The sequence below is a fragment of the Cupressus sempervirens genome, chromosome 5 (genome assembly GCF_028749045.1).
Source record: "Cupressus sempervirens isolate cs-2001-9-10 chromosome 5, ASM2874904v1, whole genome shotgun sequence".
NCBI lineage: Eukaryota > Viridiplantae > Streptophyta > Pinopsida > Cupressales > Cupressaceae > Cupressus > Cupressus sempervirens.
Genome location: NC_143122.1, coordinates 55,456,837 through 55,477,230, shown reverse-complemented (window position 1 = coordinate 55,477,230; position 20,394 = coordinate 55,456,837). Strand labels below are relative to the sequence as shown.

The 20,394-nt window shown below is 36.6% G+C and overlaps 1 protein-coding gene across 2 annotated transcripts in view; it reads right to left on the bottom strand.

The window, feature by feature from the left end:
- Window positions 1-1,929: 1,929 nt before the first annotated feature.
- The window catches only part of LOC149554521 (Exostosin family protein), a 62,049-nt gene continuing 43,584 nt past the window's right edge, over window positions 1,930-20,394 (bottom strand). For both annotated transcript variants that reach the window (XM_089828568.1, XM_089828567.1), the window contains 3 exons: window positions 2,669-2,812; window positions 2,364-2,499; window positions 1,930-2,279 (listed from right to left, as the gene is read on the bottom strand). In XM_089828568.1, coding sequence (XP_089684694.1) covers window positions 2,050-2,279; window positions 2,364-2,499; window positions 2,669-2,812 — 510 coding nt within the window. In that variant the 3' untranslated portion in view covers window positions 1,930-2,049. The remainder of the gene's footprint in view (window positions 2,280-2,363; window positions 2,500-2,668; window positions 2,813-20,394) is intronic.

Below are 20,394 nucleotides of genomic sequence, written 5' to 3'. Positions count from 1 at the left end.
AGGAGATTACCCATCCCAGTACTCCTCCAGCTCGGCACAGTTAACTACGGAGTTTTTTCCATAGTTAAATCCACTCTTCTTGCAACCACATTTGCAAAACTTCTGCCTTATGAACCAATGAGTGCTTCACCTTTGTGAGCATCACCTAGATCCGTTCCATTCATTCTCATGAGAGCTGGGTTCATGTGAACCACTACTCATGAAACACGGGTGAAAGATTTTGACTGAAAACTATGCAGTCGAATCCTGATAGCAATATTCAAGTAACAGCTGTTAACTCAAAATAAACAAAAAATGTTGCTCATTTTAAAGCCTATGCTCTCCATTCACATTAGCTTTAACATATAATCATTGGAGCAAACTTTCAAGATGATAATAAAGTGGTCACCTTGTTCAACATCTCTAAAGCTTTGATCCTCCATCGTCAAAAAACATTGTCCTTTAAAGCACTACAAGACACGCCAAAAGCTAGGGAAGATCTGCATGACTTGTCATCACTATTGCCAGACTTTACACAACAGGACTTTCCACAACACCACCTACAAGATGAGAAATGATCCAAAGGGAATTGTGAGCACCTAGACTCAAAAATGCAACAGTGAGCAGAGGGACAAGGAGGTGTGGAAATGATGAATGAATGAAAGATGTTTAATGACATCCACGAGGCCATAAGTCTAAGGGACCCACATAAAACTCCTAGTCAGTTTGATGTGATTTCTCCACCTGTCTCTTTTGTTGTGAATCTGCATAAGTAAAAAGGCCCCCTTGAGGAGTCTTGGTCCTTCGAAAAGGTCTTTTATGTTGTTCACTTTTAACGTTTCTTTGTGCTAGCAAGGAATGTCCTCATATGTTGTACAATCCTTTAGATAGTGCCACTCTGTTTCCAACACACCCTCATTGCAAAATCTACAAATTTTGTCCTCCCACTCTTCCTTAGAGACCTTCCATCTACTAGTTTCACATCTCAAACGGTGGGAACCAGATCTCAATTGAGCGATTAGGATTTTTGCCTTTCCTTTGATCTCAGCTCCTAAATATTCTTTGTCATCATCCAAATAAAGAAAGAAACTAAATTAGAAAAACCCAAGCTAAATCCACTATCAACATAAAATAAACAAAAATACATACCAAAAAACATCAAGGATGCCACAAAAGCCAACAAAGGAATGAGAAAGAATGGTTATTGAGGGTGACTTCTCATCTTTCCTAACACTAGCCAGCTTTCTCCTCTCATCTATTACACCTAGACATGCATAGGTCAGTTGCTACATGATTTATCAATTATAAATTCTACCATATCATTAGATGGTAATTTTGTGGTCTTGAAAAGATTTGGACTCTTCTACTTGGTTTGTAGCAAAAGCAAGCAATGAGCATTTGTAATGGATTTTTCCATATGTTTTCTCACTCTGTGCTTCTTCGTATAGCTCAAGTATGAAGCACACTGTTCTTGTGTATGAATAGTAGAGATCGAGTCCAAACATATAGAAAATCAACTTGAACATTCCATACCATGTTCGTAAGCAATAAGTCAAGATGATTAGCGATGGGATGCTTAGCACTTTGGAATTCTCCACCATTTTACATTTTGATTCCAAAGTGGCATTTACCAGTCACCCAAACACATGATTTCAACTCTATATTCTTTCAACAGGCCGTATTAGATTCCATCATGGACTAGATGGCATTCCATGATAGTTCTAAAAATCTATATACTATTTAATTCAATATATTGAAGCAAATCAAATACTTTATATTAAGATGCAAAATGAACGACATAATGATCACTTCACTCTAAAAGTCTGCATGTGGAAGGCAGGGGTCTTCATTATATTGAAAATGCCAATCAGGGTATGCTGTAATCCCAATAAGACAGACTACTTTGGCAAAATAAATGTTATGAAGTTAACTCTAGAACATGCAAGAGAATTTTAATGCAAAGAGTGATATTTATTTAAATAAAGGGTATGAAATATAATACATGATTGGAAGTACAAAATCTTTTACGCCTTTAGAATTATGCCTTCAACTGTAAGCCAAAGCAACCAATTAAGGAAGAGGCATTGGAGGACTCCACTTGTTGAAGGGAACAAGGTCCCTGTTGACAACTGAGCTATTGTGCAACCAAAATGTTTCTGCAGAATGATGAAAATGCCTCACTTTCCGTTGTAGTTCCCATAGGATACCAGTCATTGCTGAGCATCCTAGGCTTTCAGGGTTATATACCCACAAGCATCTTACTTCTCGACCTCTTGCTATCATCCTCTCTATTTCAGCATCTGGTAAAAATTGAACCCAAACATATTAATATAGGTTCTGCTTTGAGAACCAAATACAAATAAAGTATTTTGAAAAACACTTGCCTGGTATGGACTCTAGATATTCCAAAAGCTGTACTCCTATGCGCGTTGCAGGCCACTTGATGGAAAACTGACTGTAATCTAGAATGTTTTGGAAAGGTAATTCTATTTGATCTGACAAGATAACAGGTACACACTCCTATATGCAAGACAAGAATAAATATTTGCAGTGGAAGTTTCAATGGAAAGGCCACTTGCACCCAAAAATGAAGCTCAAATATTACAGACAATCCCATGACTTATATGCTACAAAATTTGCCATTTAAAATTATGGAAGAAGTCTACAGTGAATGCAAGTAAATACACACCACAAAGAAGGCCTCAAAAAAGCGCAGAGTCCAAGATGACTCTCCTCGTGGAGCCAGACAGAACTTAGCATTTCGCAGATGCTGAAAGTATTCATTCCTTCCAAGTTTATCAGGCCCACTAAATTTTAGCTCTGGTGCTTCCAACTGCACAGTTAAAACAAATGCTCATTTGGCCGAATGAACATGACTAATGTTGTTGAAAGACAATATATTTCCATTACTAAACATAAAGTCTAAAATAAATGCATGGAAACTGAGTCCATTTGAATGTCACCATAGAAGTCAAAATGGATGTAAGATTGATACTCAATAGATCACCTTCAGCTCATTCTAATCTATCTAAATTTGTGCACTTATATTTGTTTTGCTTTTTCTTGACAGGAATTAAAAACATGATGATAAAATCACTAACAAAAAGTTTAGGATTAACAGTCTATAAACTACTCACTCGAACAGTTTAGTAGATCAATAAAAGTCACAACTGTAAAAAGTTTTAGCACAATAAAACCTTACTGACATGAAGATACCATGAGTTATCAAATTCAAATGCCACTCTGTGTTACAGGGATGGGAAAAGATGTCATTGGACCAACTGGAAGACATTTATTCAAGACAACAATTTTCTAATCACTCCGGTAGTTCAAAGTACCGGATGACTTGGTTAGCAACAGGTTGTAAAGATTAATATTGACATTTTCCATTTTTGACATATATACACACACTGTATAAAGGTTACAAAATGTAGTTTTTAAGGTCATAGCCAAGTGAGACACCAGTTTAAAGTAAGGGAACTACTTTATGCAAGCATTGCATAAGGATATTTTTTTCACATTTACTCTGTCAATGAGATGCAAAATCCTGTGCCCCTCCAAATTCAGACTTGAGTCCTCCATTACAAAGCACACGTACCTTCATTATCAAACCAACTCATGCTATCTAATACAGATGTAATATTATTCAAATAATATTGTTTTATTTTGCACACACTGGTCAATTATGTCACTAGGGTAGTATTTAGAAACTTTCTTTGTTTTTTTCAATTTAGTTTGCTTTTCTTAGTTGTTGATAGTTGCCATTGTGGAAAGATCTTTCGTAATCTCTTACTTAAGGAGTATTTTGCTCCTTTCTTCTATATCCAATATTCAATCATTTTAGGGCCCGTTTGGCAACGGGAATACAAGTGGAATAGGCATATGTATATTCTTAAAATTTTGAATTCTCTGTTTGGATGCACCAAATCGGAATTGGAATAGGAATAAAATTGGAATACATATTCCAATTTTGGCCCAAAAATGAGCATTTTCTATTCCAACTATTCCTATTTTTTTTATTTTAGAAAACATAAATTTTTGAGTACGTGAATTCCGCATCAAATTCTGGGTGAAGCAAACAAAAATAGGAATACATAACCCCATTTTCTATTTGAGAACAAGTATTCCGGAATAAGTATTCAAGGGAGAGGTTTTTTTTGGACAAATCCTTCTAATAATAATATTTATCGTCTCTTAACCTGAAAATTTTGTGGTAAAATTTTCATAAGTTTTTGAACAATTTTTTGATACATATTGAGGGATTTATTTCTGTTTAATTGGACGGATTTGTATCATCTGCAAATAGCAGGTTTTTCCAAAGCAAACTCGGGGTTTTTTTTGTCCGGAGAAAAAAATGCGAGGTATTTGTTCTGAAGATTGTGGGTTTTGTCAAAATCATGGCACAACTGCTTCCTGTGCATTTTTTTGCATCTGCACAGAGGTTTTTAAAATCACTTTTTAATAATAGTGGTTGTTTTACTACTGTGTCTAGGGGTTTTCTTGCTGTGACGCACACCTGTTTTCCTGTTAATGTGACATTTTCGGAGTGTTTCTGTGATTTTTGCGGCAACATTTCTGATTTTGGTTTCCCAGGCTGTGCACTAGGATTTTCTTGCTTTCAGCCTGCACAAATCAGTGGCTTTATTCTGCCACATGAAGGGTTTCTTACTAAGATTCTAGCTGCACAACCCTCTGCCCGCAACACGACTTGTCTGGGGATTTTTCGCAATTTTTTTCAGAACTACAAAGATTTGGCACAATTTTTTTCAGAAAATCATGTATTTTATGTCTAAGGTTTGTTTCATTTTTAGCATTTCTTGTTACAGATGTTTTTTGGCATTTTTTAATAAACAAGTGGGCCTTGAGAACACCTAGGGTTTCAGTCCAGAGCCTGTTCTTAAAGACATTTTGAATGATTACTTAAAATTGAGGGTTTCAGTCTGGAAAAAAATTGATGATTTTTCATCACCAAAATTATCTGTTCAGCTGCATTATCTTAGTTTTCCATGAATTTGGGTAGTGGGATGGATGAGTTCATTGCCCAACATCACATTGGAAGAAGCCAGAAGTTAATGACAAAAATTACAATACCTGGAAACAGCAGATGCTTGCCAAGTGTCTTAATCAATAGAGCTCGATAAATCAACTTATCCAACTCTTACATGTAAAGACCAGGACAAGTTCGATGAGCATAATCATGAAGCCATTATGCTCATTAAGTTATCTGTCATGACTCACAGACAAGATGCACATGTCACTATTGTGGTAAACTTGTTAATATAGAGAAAATCATGACTCACAGACAAGATGCACATGTCACGATTGTGGTAAACTTGTTAATATAGAGAAAAACTGCAGAAGGCAGTTGGTTGATCAAAATTCCAACCAGGCAGGATCTCAACAAAAAGCTCATGTCGCAGAGTATTCAGAGGAGTTGCCTTCTATACAGTCATGGCCAAATGACCAACATAGCATGCAAAGTCTTCTGCATGGTATCTTGATTCAAGTGTGTCTCAGTATTTTTACAAATTGGAGAGATTTGCTCACAGAGTATAAGGCTTGCTTCGATTCAATGATCTTCAGTGGTGGCGAAGAGTATACAGTTATCTACAAAGGCAATGTTCAGATAACCTCTAGAGGGAGAATTGAGCTCTCAGTGAGTCAAATTATGCACCACTATTCCAAGTTGGATGTCATCTTCAGTGCACGTGTCATATTGTTGACAAGTCTGAGAAATCCATTGTAATTGGCATAAAAATCATGGATTGTATTGACTTGTTGATATTAGAGAGGCTATGATCAAGCGTTAGTTGGGAAGAGTTCACCTTTTATCAGCACTCTCTGGCTTCTCAACCCATCGTGTCTCTCTCATTTGGATCAAAAAATATGGCAGAAGCCTTGCTTGAGATTCAGTAACAAATACAAGGTGTTTGCAGAGCTTGCCAAGCAAGGAAGGAACTAAAAACTCTATTCTCAGAAGGACAATCTTGGAGAGTATCAAAGATCCTTTAATTGGTTGGTGCAAATGTTTGTGGACCAATGTGTAATGTCCCCAATTAGGATGCTATCAATTTACAATTATTAACGTACATTACTATGCATCTAAATTGAATTTAGTTTAAGAATGATGAATAATTAATTCATTATATATTTAACAATTAACACATTAAGTTCAATTCCAATCATAAGGAGGATGGGAATTTCCATGTTGCAGGGTACTTGACACCAATCTACAAGTAGGCTTCCTCGAGGCAATGTGACTGCATGTTCATACCCATCTCCAAATTTTCCCTCTAAGGCATTGGAAATACACGTCCTTACCCATCTTGAAATTCACCTACCTTAAGAGGATTTACTCCGCCTCTCCTGAATTGACAGAAACCTATCCTCTTAAGGAGCTATATTAAGTGATTGAGGAATAGACTACCAATATATATTAATGTTTCTTGTATTACAAAATATACATATATTAATATAATATATAACTTCATACGAACAAATATATATATTTATACACACATGTATATTAAAGCTGTACATATTGTTGATGTTTGGTAGCTTCTCTCGGATAAACATGTATATAAATTTTATATATATATATATAAAACAAGGATTAAATTATTGTGAATGCATTTCCACAACCATCATAGTAATTCTGTGCTTCTGGATTTTGATGTGTAAATCTTTTTGAGCCAACGTTGGGTCACACTCTATGAAGTTATGAACCATCATCAGGGCAGGCGAGCAGTAAGGAGATGAGTAGTATGCAGGTTGCAGAGATGGGGAAGACTTAAGAAGACCAAGAGAGGGTTTAAAGGATTAAAGTTTTTCCATATTAATTATCTAAATGGGACATGTCTCTTCATGGCTTGTTCTCAATTTAAATAAGACGTCACTGCCCTTTGGAAAACAAATACCAAATATTGTGGCAGTGCTTAGCACATTGGCAGCAACCCTCCAAAATCTAACATGGTATCAGAGCCAGGTTCCTTCTATAAAGTCTAAACAGCTTGAAGGTAGATCAATATGTTAATGGGCAAATTTACAGAGCAGTAGCGATGAAAATAAGAATCACCTCTCTGTCCAAAACAAACACAGTGAATGCAAATAAAAGGAGGTTTAAACAAGCAGTAAGAAGAGTTGCTCAAGCGTCGATATGTATTATCAAAATCAGAAGTCATTGCAAGGTTTAAGTGCAGGAAATAGAGAATGAGTTTTGCACATGGGCTAGTTGAAGTGAAAGGTGTTTACGTTGTTCAAATACTAAATTCAAATAAAAAGTTGAGTAAAGATCTGGTTTATGCTGGAATTTTTTGACACAGCTGAGATAATCACTCATCCATCTTTGTCCATATGCATCAAACGAGGGTCTCAATCTATTCAACATTTCCAATATGCATATGATCTCTATTGTTAGAGAGAGATAAGATCACATTCCTCGCAGTTGGTCTTGCTCTGTATCTTGTACACTCACGAAATTTATGTTATGCGATTCTCTGTCTCAAAAAGACTCCTATTAATATTTTGCTTACTCTTCCCTATTAAAGTAGCCACTGGAAATTGGCATAGTATTTCTTGATTTCACATGCCACAATATAATATGCAGATCTTTCAAGATGTAGCAAATTTTTCTAATGGTTCAATCAACTTATGCCTTGTATGGTCACATATGGAGAATCGCTTGCCAAGAGAAGCCAAAACATTGAGCAGAGTGGAGATGAAAACAAAGATTTTCTCAACGCCTTGCTGGATTCAAGAGGCGAGGACCTTGCATAGTACGGTTTTACGGAGTCAGGCACATAGACTGCAGAACAAGCTGATTTCATCAACCGAGCCTTGACTGGAGCCACTGGTAATGCTGACCCAAACTGATAATGTGCAGTTTGGGGAAGCTTTTGGACACTGACCCGATAATCATACAACACTCTCCAAGTCATCAAATCCCAATAAGCACCAGTTGAAATAGAAAGAAAGAAAACAAAGTGATACCCCATAATTCTGAAGAAAAGGGACTGGATTACTATTGATGGGACTAGGGCTGATATCCGATGCATGTTGAATTGATCATAAATTGAATAAACTGCAGATACAAAAAAAAAAAAAAGTGGGTGGAAGCATATGATTATAAAGTGTTAAAAGGCATGGGACACCAGCCAAATCATGGTGGGTACAAGGTATGTCTTATTTCTAATATTCATTTCATCAATATGTGATTATAATTAAAGATACATGTGGTTATATATATATATATATATATATATGAATGAATGTATATTACCAATATCATGAAATCTTTAAAATAGAAAAGTTATACTAATAATAATTGATATTTTATGAGATCAATATGATATCTTATGGGAGAGATTGATCTAAAGATAATAGTGAGAATGATATCGCCACTAGACTGACACGAATATGTTTACTACAATATTGGTGTGTGAGATTAATGATCTGCATTTGACCAGTGTGTCTAAGATTAAGGATTCTCCAAAAAATGTCGGAATAATGTGAGAAATTTAACAAATGTGTGAAAAATATAAAAGATATAAATAGTTTAAAATTATAACTTCAAAGGGATTATTTATATTAGCATTAAAAGGACAAGCCAAGAAGTACAAAAAGATTGCATCAGAGATGATGATATGCAGATAAGTATTTCCTTGAGTATTACAATTATATATTCATTTTAGTCTCTCTCTTATTCATATTTCCAAACGTAAGAGTTATTTGCCTTGATCTTTTCCTCCGAGAATGTTCTTGCAAGGAAAGGGAGATTGATATCAGATTTAGAGGGAGTCTGACACCTCATCAAAGGCCCAACATTGGGTAAGGAGCTCAAAAGATTGATGTTCAAGGAATCTGACACATTCATCTGAAAAGAAAATAGAGGATATGATTCAACCTTCTGTGATTTAGAGGGAGTAAACCATGTTGAGATGGAATCTCTAGCGATCAATTGTAGTAGTCAAGAGGACTGTGCTTCATGAATATACCTCGTGACTATGTGATTTTAATGGGCCTACACCCTGTGTACATCATGAGGAAGTGATGACTTCCAAATGATATCACTTGTATTTGAAGAAGTTATTGAAAGGTGATGATCTTACAATAACTTAATTTTCTATTATGATGGATAGCTTACGATATCTATGTAGATCATGATAGAGTATACTTTGCATGTTGAATATTTATATGGTAAGCATTATGAGAATGTGTGTGCACATACCTTATAAACATTTTCCGAGTATATGGTGAATGTTATGCAAATTGATGTTCTAGAGGCCATTAAACAGAGTACATGGTGAATAACATACGACATGATGTTCTAGAGGCCATTACTCACAGTACTCGGTGAATGTCTTGCATCTCATTCTAGAGGCAATTACTCAAAGAGTATCTGGTGAAGTTCATATATCGATATTATGTAGACCAATACTCAAATGTGATTAAAATGGTGAATATCATATGTTGATATTCTGCAGACCATTACCTTATTGAGTACATGGTGAGTATCAAATGTTTATTACGATAATAGATAAGCTTCTATTATTAGTTATTGGTTATCTATTTGTAATCTGTTGTAAATATTAGAATCTTTCTAATATTTCTAATATTAGTTAGTTGTAGTTATCTGTTAGCTTTCTTTTAGCTAAAATAGAATATTTCTATTCTTTACGATTGTTTCCCAAAGAACATTGCTTTATTCTTTTGTATATATAGACCTCTCGATCTCTGTTAATAACAAGCAAGTATTTTACCAATTACTTTGTAATATGGTATCAAAGCCAATTCTTTGAATTTTTCCAAAAAATATTATAATTTCTTGTTTGAAATTATTAGAGCAATATTTCTCAAAATTATTTTTTGTGATATTTGCTTCTTATAGCCATTTTTCTACAACTGTCACATGTTTTTCTCTTAGTTACCGGATTCGCCTGGAAAAGGCCGGATCCGGGCTCGGGTCCGATTCAGATCTGGATCCACGTATGGATCCGAGCAGGATTCGTAATCCTGCCTGTGGATCCGTAAGGATCCGCGACCCGCGGATCCTTACAGATCCACGGGCAGGATTACGAATCCTGCCCGGATCCTCGAGGATCCACACGCGGATCCGCGTGAATACGCGGCAATGACAGGAGGAACTTGCAAAAACGTGGGCCCATTATCATTTTTTAATGTTTTCTTTTTTGCCCTAAAGGCCCTAAACCCTAAAAACGACCCTCTAAATCACAATGCAAGTTCATTTGCTCTCTATTTTGCTCTCTCATACTTGCTAGTTTGAAGTGAACTGCTTGGATTCGAAGGAGATCGGTTGTGGAGCTTCAAATACCTTGCAAGAAGTGTTTAAGGTATGCATTTCAACCATATTCTTGAATTCTTTCATAGATTATTGATTTATTTTTAGTTTTCCAAATTTTCAAGTTTTTGTGCAAGTGTGAAGCATGGTTTTCTTTCACTTTTTCGAGATTGCAAGAATAGAACAATGAGTAGTCAAGGCTCAGTGGGTGGGGGTGGGGCTGCATCACCAAGCTTCAAAATTGATAAGGGGTCTCCTTTATGGAGACACACAACAAGAGTTGCACAATGTTTTGGGGGTGGGGCATACATATGGAAATGTAATTTTTGCAACATACAACATAGAAGCTCCTATTCCCGAGTGAAACTACATTTTTTGGGCCCTGCGGGTGAAGGAATTCACATGTGTCAACGTAGTGATAAGAAGGGATTACTAGCTACACAAGTAGCAGCATTAGCAAAAGAGCAAGATGATGCTGATAGAGCAGTTGCAAAAGCAAAACGTGGTGCTTCTCAAAAAACAAATATACCAACACCATCATCAGATCAAACAAACACAAGAACACATCCTTTTTTGCCTATGCCAACTACAAATGATGAAGATGAAGACCCATCTCCACTCACCCGCAAGAGAGGCCCACTAGATAGGGCATTCCAAATTGAAAAGAGAGACATTGCTGATCACAAAATTGGACGTTGTTTAATTGCAAATGGTGTTTCATTTAATTTTGCTAGATCACCTTATTTTAGGGAGATGGTGGAAGCAATAAATGATGCACCCCATGGTTAGAAACCACCTGGTTATGAGAAGTTGCGCACTACCATATTACATGATGAGAGGAAAAATGTAGAGGCTCAACTTCAACCAATAAGAGATTTTTGGGTTCAATCGGGTGTGTCTATTATTTCGGATGGTTGGAAAGATTGTAGAAACCGTCCATTGATCAATGTTATTGCTGTATGCCCTAAGGGGGCAATGTTCTTGAAGGCAGTTGATTGTGAAGGGCAAGTGAAAGATGCAGAATTTATTTCACGCATTCTCATTGATGCCATAGAGTCAGTGGGTCCTGATAATGTTGTTCAAGTGGTCACGGACAATGCAAAAGTTTGCAGGGCTGCAGGGATAATTGTAGAATCTAGATATGATCATATCTTTTGGACACCATGCACCGTCCACTCTCTCAATTTCGTGATGAAAGCAATTGGCACCGAAATAGATTGGGTGAAAAGGATATATGAGGAAGCTGAAGAGATTCAAATGTTTGTGACAAATCACCACATGTCACAAGCAATTTTTAGGAGTTTCTCGGACTTGGAGTTATTGAAGGTAAATTTTTATATTTAATATATAATTGAATATTATTGGATTCCACAATTATTAATTTTTGTTGTTGTTTACATTAACATGTTTTAATTTTTAAATGTTTTACTAACTTGAGTTTAACATGTTCTTAGGTTGCTGAAACCCACTTTGCCTCTCACACAATCGTCTTGAGACGACTTGTGAAGGTAAAAGAAGCATTGAAGCATATGGTCATTAGCCCCCAATGGGGCATTTGGAAGAATTCCAATACAGCAAGGGCTTTAAATGTGAGGAGAATGATACTAGATGAGGATTGGTGGGGTCTTGTGAGTTATGTGTTGGAAATCACCGATCCAATAATGGCAATGCTTCGCTTCGCAGATAGTGATGAGCCATGCCTTGGGGATATTTATGATTCCATGGATAGTATGCTGGAAAAAATTAAAATGGTAAGTTTTACGCTCTTTTACAACAATTTTTTATTTGAGAGATATCTAGATTCTAAAGTTTAAATTGACATATTCACTAATTATAATTATTATTCATATTTCATATCTTAGGTCATACAGAGGAGGGAGAATGATCCTGAGGACACCCTTTACAAGAAGGTGGAAAAAATTGTTCGTCATCGATGGAACAAGATGACCACACCTTTGCACCTCCTTGCATATGCTCTATCCCCGAGGTACTGTAGTTCTTATCAAATGTTTGTGCTTATTTTATCCAATGTTTGTGCTATTGATATTTGATAGTGTTCAATTGTCTTTTGTTATCCCCAAGTACTATAGTGCAGATGTACTTCGCCTTCCAGGTAGAGTGCCACCATTTAGAGATGCAGAGGTTGCAGATGGGTATAAGAGGGCACTAGCTAAGATATTCCAAGATCCAGAGATTGGGGCAATTGTGAGGAGTGAATTTGCTGCTTTCAACTCAAGTGAGGATTTCGACCCTATTGCCATAGCAGACCAAAGCAGGATGGGTGCCATCAAATGGTGGTACCTTCATGGGCAAGCCTTCACGTACCTCTAACCTCTTGCCATAAAGGTCCTATCCCAAGTAAGTTTGTAAAATTAAGCTTAAGGTTAACATTCTCAATTCCTTGAATTTATTATTTAATTTATTTATCTTGATTGTTGTATTGATAATTTTTAATTTCTCTTTAGGTTGTCAGCTCTTCTGCCGCTGAGTGGAATTGGAGTACTTACTCCTTTATCCACTCAATCAAACGCAACCGGTTGGCTCCAAAAAAATCAGAAGACCTTGTGTTCATTCACAACAATTTGCGCTTGTTGTCACGGAAGGATCCTAAGTACAAGAAGGGGCCCGAAAAGCTTTGGGATGTAGCACCCGAGACTCCTGATTTAGATATGACCATCCGAGATCTTGCTAGATCCACTTTGATTGATGTGGATGATGAGGAGGAGGATTATGAGTTAACAATCCCCTCTACTACTAGTGGTTTGGGTTCCTCTACTAATACAGATGCAGCACTTGCAGCTCACCAATACCCCTCTGATGCGGATTTTCTTGAAAATCCATTTGATGATTAAATAAAAAACTTTAATGTTGACTCTTGACTCTTTTATGAGTAAATCATGTTATAAACTTTAAGTTTAATGATCTATATTTTGAATGTTACAAGCTTTCACTTTCAGTAATTCAATGTGAATGTGTTGATTTTCTTTATAATCGTGAAAATAGATTAATTATCAATGTCATTGATCAAGTATACTAGATTCATACTATGAAATGATTTAGTTTTAGAATTATGTATATTTCTCTTATTTTTTAGTATATATAATATATATATATATGCACGAATTATAATTGGGAAAAAAAAAAATCCCGAATCCACGGATCCGATTCACGTGCCCGAATCGGATTCGTGTCACGAATCGGCAACTAAGGTTTTTCTGCACATTTCCACCATTTTGTGTGGTTTTTTTTTGCAGCAAAGCCATTTTTGTTCAAAACCCTAACTTTTGGGCTCAAAACTTTTTGATTATAGATTCTTTGTGGGTTTTTTGAGAGCTCAACTCGGTTGTTCGATTTTTCTGGATGCCTCGATTTTTGAGCTAGTGAATATGAAAACCGACAACATATTCTTTCTAAGCTTTTCGAGCTCTCTTCTAGGTACCCCTTCAAATTTTTTGGGTCTTTCATTTTTGCCTCAAACAACATGCCTTCACAAATTTTCACGCTTTTTCATAGAAAAACGTGCTATGGCATCATTGACTAATATTCTACTCAAGAGCAATTCAAAACTCAATGGTCGGAATTATGGCACTTGGAAGCAGCAGATAATAACGATTTTTGAATATCAAAATACCAATTAGATTGTTTTGGGTGTTACACAGCATCTGATTGCCCCTGGTACTGATCAGGATACATGAGATCTGAATAATCGAGAGGCGGTGATGCTTCTCAAATTATCTATAGCTAATGATCAACTCTCTCAAATTCCATCCAGCAAGATAACTGTCGAGATATGGGCACATCTCAAAAATCTTCATGAAACTTTTGACAAAAGCAGAGCTTTCTTCTTGCAGAACAATCCGTTTTCTATTATCATGGATGAGCAAACCTCGCTCTGGGCTCACTTGAATAGGATTCAAGAAATCCATGATCAGTTGCTTTCCATTGGTCGCAAGATGGAAGAAGAGGACATTATGGTTATCACTCTCTGGAGTTTACCAAAGTCCTACAAGCATTTTATCGAGACTCTCAACATCACGTCTTTTGGTGTTGATCTAAAGTTCACTGATCTCCACACTCTTCTGCTTCAGCAAGATTGACGAAAACAACAGTTCGGTAGCAGTTCCACCTCCACCTCCACCTCCACAGAGCAAGCCTTTGCTGCTAAATCTTTTCAGAAGGATATAAGCAAGTCTCAACGAAAGTCCCTTGCTCCATCTTTCAAAAGGCTCCCGGAAGAAGAACATTCAATGCAACTATTGCCACAAGTTTGGTCATATGAAGAATGTCGAAAACGCTTAGCTGCCCAATCTAAGCAACCAAGAATGCAGCCCAAAGAGAACAGTGTAGAGCACACTGGGCAAACGAAATCTGCCTTTTATGCCTTCATGCTAAAAGACTAGTAGATCATGTAAAGTTGTTTGCCTAGTACATTGATTCAAGTGCTTCTCATCATTTCACCCACAACAGAGATTGGTTCACTGACTACCAACCTTATTCAGATTTTGTTATTTCTGGTGACGGAGAAGAGTACACTGTTGTCAGCAAAGGCAACATTCAGATTCAGTCTACTAGGAGGAATTTCATTTTCCTCAATGTGTACTACATTCCAGGGATGGAACTAAATCTACTCTCAGTCAATCAGTTGCTATGACATTCTCCACAGTTGGATGTCACCTTCAGTTCACATCAATGTACCATCATTGATAAGGTGACTGAATCTATTGTTGCAGTGGGTTTTGAGGATCGTGGACTTTTCCATCTTACTGATTCTGGTGATTCTTGGGACTTAGCTAAGGCTACTCAGCATCTTCTATTATCACACTTTGGCATCAGTAGTATGGGTACTTAAATGTACATTATCTCTCTCAACTTGCTTGGGAAGAGCTTGTCCTCGGTTTGCCAGAGATTTAGACTCAACAGCTTGGAGTTTGTGATGCATGCTAGGCTAGGAAGCAACATCGCACACCTTTCCCCAGTGGCAATTCATGGCGAGCTTCTCAGTTACTTCAGTTTGTTCATGCCGATATCCGTGGCCCTATGGCCACTCCTCTTGTTCTTGAGTCCAGGTATTTTCTATTGTTTGTTGATGATTTCAGTAGAAAAATGTGGGTGTATTTTCTTAAAAAGAAATTAGATGCATTTCCTATATTTCAAAAGTTCAAACCTTAAGTTGAAAAAGAGTCAGGGAAATCTATTATTACTCTTAGGTCAGACAATGGGGGGAATTTCACTCTAATGAATTCTCTAGCTTCTTGGATACTCATGGCATCAAATGCTAGTTAACCACACCCCACACACCACAACAAAACAGTGTAGTTGAAAGTCGAAACAAAACAATCACTAAGATGGCTCAATCCATGCTTGAACACAGACATGTTCCAAAGAAATACTGGGTAGAAGCTATTAACACTGCAGTTTATCTTTTGAACCGGTCACCCATAGTGGTGGTCAAAGGTAAGACTCTAGAAGAGGCCTAGTCAGGTTGCAAGCCTAGAATCAATCACTTGAAGGTTTTTGGCTCCCTTGCTTTTGTTTGGATCCCTAATGCATCACGCACCAAGTTGGATGCTAAGAGTCAAAAACTTATGCTTGCTAGATACAGTAGTCTTCACAAAGCCTACCGCTTTATTGACATTGAGACATCTTGTCTCCTGTATAGTCATGATGTAGTATTTGATGAGCAACGAGGACTATTCATGCGTGTTTCTCCTGTTCCTCATCCAGTAGACCAACCTATGAAGGCTCATGATTTGGGAGTTAGGCTTCCATTAGATCCACTTGATGGGAGGGCTCCAGAAGCTCCTGCAGCTCCGAGCATACCAATGAATCCCTATACAGACACCTCCAGCTTCTCTTGTAGGATCACCTCACTTTGTAGATGCTTCACTTGAGTTTGATCTAGTTTTTTCTAATGAGTAACCCAATCACCAAGCATCTTCCGATACTAATGTTGGTCATTCTCCTCTCTGGCCTAAGTGGTGGGCTAGGACACTTGCTAATCTTTATGACGATGAGCTCATTGACGGGAGAACTACTCGAAAAAAGAGCAAACCTATAGAGTCTGTTAACTTTTCTATCATGGCCAATATTCATAGTGTGTTTGAAGTTTGAACCTCAAACATATTTTGAGGCTAAAGGAATTCCAGAGTGGGAACACGCCATGACATCTGAACACCAGAGCTTGCTAAAGAATAACACCTAGGTCCCTTCTGATCTTCCACCAGAGAAGGAACCCATTGGCTACAGATGGGTTTACATAATCAAATACAAATATGATGGTACTTTGGATAAGTACAAAGCTCGTTTAGTTGTGAAGGGTTTTTCTCAACGTTACGACATTGATTATGAGGAGACCTTTGCTCCTATTGGAAAAATGAGCACAATCAGATTAGTTCTAGCCATGGCAGCACAGTTTGGCTGGAAGGTCCATCAAATGGAAGTACTTCTAGATATGTGGTCAATCTAGGATCTGATGCCGTCACATGGACCTATCAGAAGCAACAGGCAGTTTCTCTCTCCTCCACCAAGGTTGAATACAGAGGAACCGTTAAGGCAGGTTGTGAAGTTGTTTGGCTTCGTCGGATGCTTGGGGATATGCAGATGTCACTAGCGAGACCGACCACTTTGCTTGTTGATAATGAAGGCGTTATCAATTTAGCACAAAATCCAGTCTTCCATGAATGAACTAAGCATGTGGATGTTTACTGTCACTACATACGACAGTTGGTTGAAGACGGGACAATAGACTTGCAATATGTTCCTACCAAAGATCAAACTGCAGATGTTCTCACCAAGCCTCTTAGTCCTAATAAGTTTGTCAAATTCAGACGACAACTTGGTGTTGGGGATGGATTAAAAATTAAGGGAGGGCATTACAATAATAGATAAGCTTCTATTATTAGTTGATGGTTATCTATTTGTAATCTATTGTAAATATTAGAATGTTTCTAATATTAGTTAGTTGTAGTTCTCTGTTAGCTTTCTTTTAGCTAGACTAGAATATTTCTATTCTTTACGATTGTTTCCCAAGGAAACATCGCTTTATTCTTTTATAAATAAAGATCTCTCGGTCTTTGTTAATAACAAGCAAGTATTTTACCAATTACTTTGTAATAGTGTTGATACTCTGGAGACCATTACTCAGAGTATTTGGTGAATATCATATATTTTGAAGGCCAATACTCATGATATCAAAGATATCCTTATTCTTGCTAACTTGATATTACTTTGAGGTCATATGTGTGTTTATCCTCCCTAGCTAAGAGGGAGTTTTGATGTTTGGTAGCTTCTATTGGATATACCTATATATAAATTATATATGAGATATAATTTATATATATAAGTTTATTGTTATGTGAGAGAAATATATATATATATATATATATATATAGCAATGATTAATTTTTTATCATATAAATTATCTAACTATTGAATAGACATGGGATGGGACATGTCTCTTCATGGCTTGTTCTCAATTTAAATAAGAGGTGGCAGCCCTTTGGAAAACATATAACAAATGTTTTGGCAATGTTTAGTACATTGACAGCGACCCTCCGAAATCTAACACATATCAGTCCATATATATAGTTTCAATTTATTATCATTACTATATATAAGTACATCTAGATTTCAAATTTCAAATTTCAATATTATTGATATACACACTTTTTGATGTACGTTTTGTAACTGAAACTAAAATTTAGACCATATATATTGATCTAAGACATCCCGATATGTACCAATAAATATTTATATGCAAATTTAATGTTCTCTTATGTATTTCGTTTTTTCTCCTGACACACACATATATTATACCTATAGAGATACAATATAGAGTTATCAATAAACATTTGTTCTATTATTATACTTGATTTACTCCTGACTAAATGTAATCTGTAATATGGCCCCATGTATTACATGAGAGTACAGTAATACGTAGCATTGGTGTCTATTAGACTGGAATTCTGATTGGTAAGTCCAATGATCAATCTGTAAAGCTTTGTTGTTATCCCACAACATATATTTATATGGGTAATTTGTGATTCCCTTTGTAAACATTTTTTCTCCATTATCTTTCTCAATCTTCTGATATCTTTAGAATTGTTATCATTCTGCTTTGTCAATGCTAAGTTCTACATTTTTGTATTCTTTGTTTATTACTAGTCTCTTATTATTTCAGTCACGTGGCGCAACTGTGCAATCACAGTCAATGCTGAGTGTTATGGCTTTTATATTCCTCTTTCCTTGATCGTTATTACCTCCCAATTCCCACGTAATGTGCTGAGGGTTATCTCCTTCCTGATTTTTCCATGCTGATGAGAGGCATTCTATGCACCCCTTGAATACTTTTGCCACCAAATGGCATGTCTCATAAATTACGATTCTTACCCTACTAATCGCGTATGTAAAAACCCCAGACTGGCTATAACTTGAGTGATTCCAATCTTTTCTAAATTTTCACCAGTTCATCCTCAGAAATCAGATGTTTGGCATTTTGTTAAACATTTGGCACATAGCTCGTCATTATTGTATATATGCATACTTTTTTTTGGAGTTTTGGCATATATGAATTGCAAATTAAATACATTCAAATGAAAATACTGAAACCAAATGCTAACTGAAATCGTCACTTGTGTAATAGCTAAGAGAGCATCAAATTCCAATGAGATCCAATGTTAAGACTAACTCTTTTAAACCTCAGCAAGCAAACTAATTACAATCTCTCACTGCCATGAAACAAATATATAAATCTGATTGCACAGTTGTAAAGTAATAACAGATAGAACCTGAATTTTGTTCCCACTTTGCACAATGCAAAAGTTCTGCAATTTCCTCCAAATCACAATGCAAATGCCACAATGAAGAATATGCAGCGATTATCAGTTTGCAGACCACCAATTACACCCACAGCTGTGATAAATGCCTCCACACTGACTGGATAGGAGTCACAGGTTCAACCATGCCACCAGAAATGCCTTCTCCTTAATGCTGACCCAGCCGCAATGCAGTGAATGCCCTTGGCCATCCTTGAGAATGCAGAATGCTGTGTGCAAATGGCATGCAATGGGCTGTTGCTGAGACATGACTCCTTATAACACTCAGTACGGCTGCAAGAATGAATCACAGACCCCAACAAAGATACGTTAGCCTCCCAACAATCGTTCCAACACCAAACACAAGGAGTAAAGGCAATATCAGGACCAATATAATGTTGCCGTCCAATCCCCTCTTAGTTACGGCTGCCAGTATACAGACTTCCAGAATTAAATCGTCCTCAAATGTGGTCTCACAGCAAAGAAACATAACTCCACAATTCAAGAGCTGATCACTATTAGAATCTCCCAGCCACAATAGACACAGTTGGAGAATTCTACAATTGTTTATCTCAGCACAATTGTAAATGAAGACCTCGGAAAAATCCTTCAAACCCACAGCCAGAAGTTATGAGCAAGGAAAATATAATATTCGAGATTATTCTCCTTAGCTACAAGAATACAGTAGCAGAATGTTGGCCAATTGTCCACTTTAGCACAATTGCCAAGAACTTCTCAGACGAGACCCTTATACTTCAGCAAGGGCTCACAAATTAGAAATCAGGAAAAGCCACAAAGGCACAAAAAGCAAATATATTTTCAAGCGTGCTTTTCTCAACAAATGGGCTTGTATTTATAACCTCCAGATTCCCTTTTGTTGCCAAAATGTAACTTCACTCAAGAAGTTTCACCACCCAACATTAATTAGAAGCTTCCATTAGATTCTCACTTGACTTGGCTTAACTAATTAATAGATGACACTTTTCAATGATAACTCAACTCTCAACTTAAGTGAAATTATAAAGTTAAATTATAACTTTATAATAAGCCATTTAATAATTAATAATACTCCATTTAATAATTAATAATACTTTGGCCACTAAAAATATAATAACTCCCAAAATACTCATTATTTAAATATGTCGTCTGAAATAGGTCATACCTATTATTTCTCCATGTGACCAAATGCACTTTACAAAAATAGAAAGGGTCCATCTCGATCAACACCAACTTACCACAAATAGTAAGTACACAAAACTAAGCCCAAATGAAGTCCGATCTGAGCCAAACGAAGACCAACCTGTA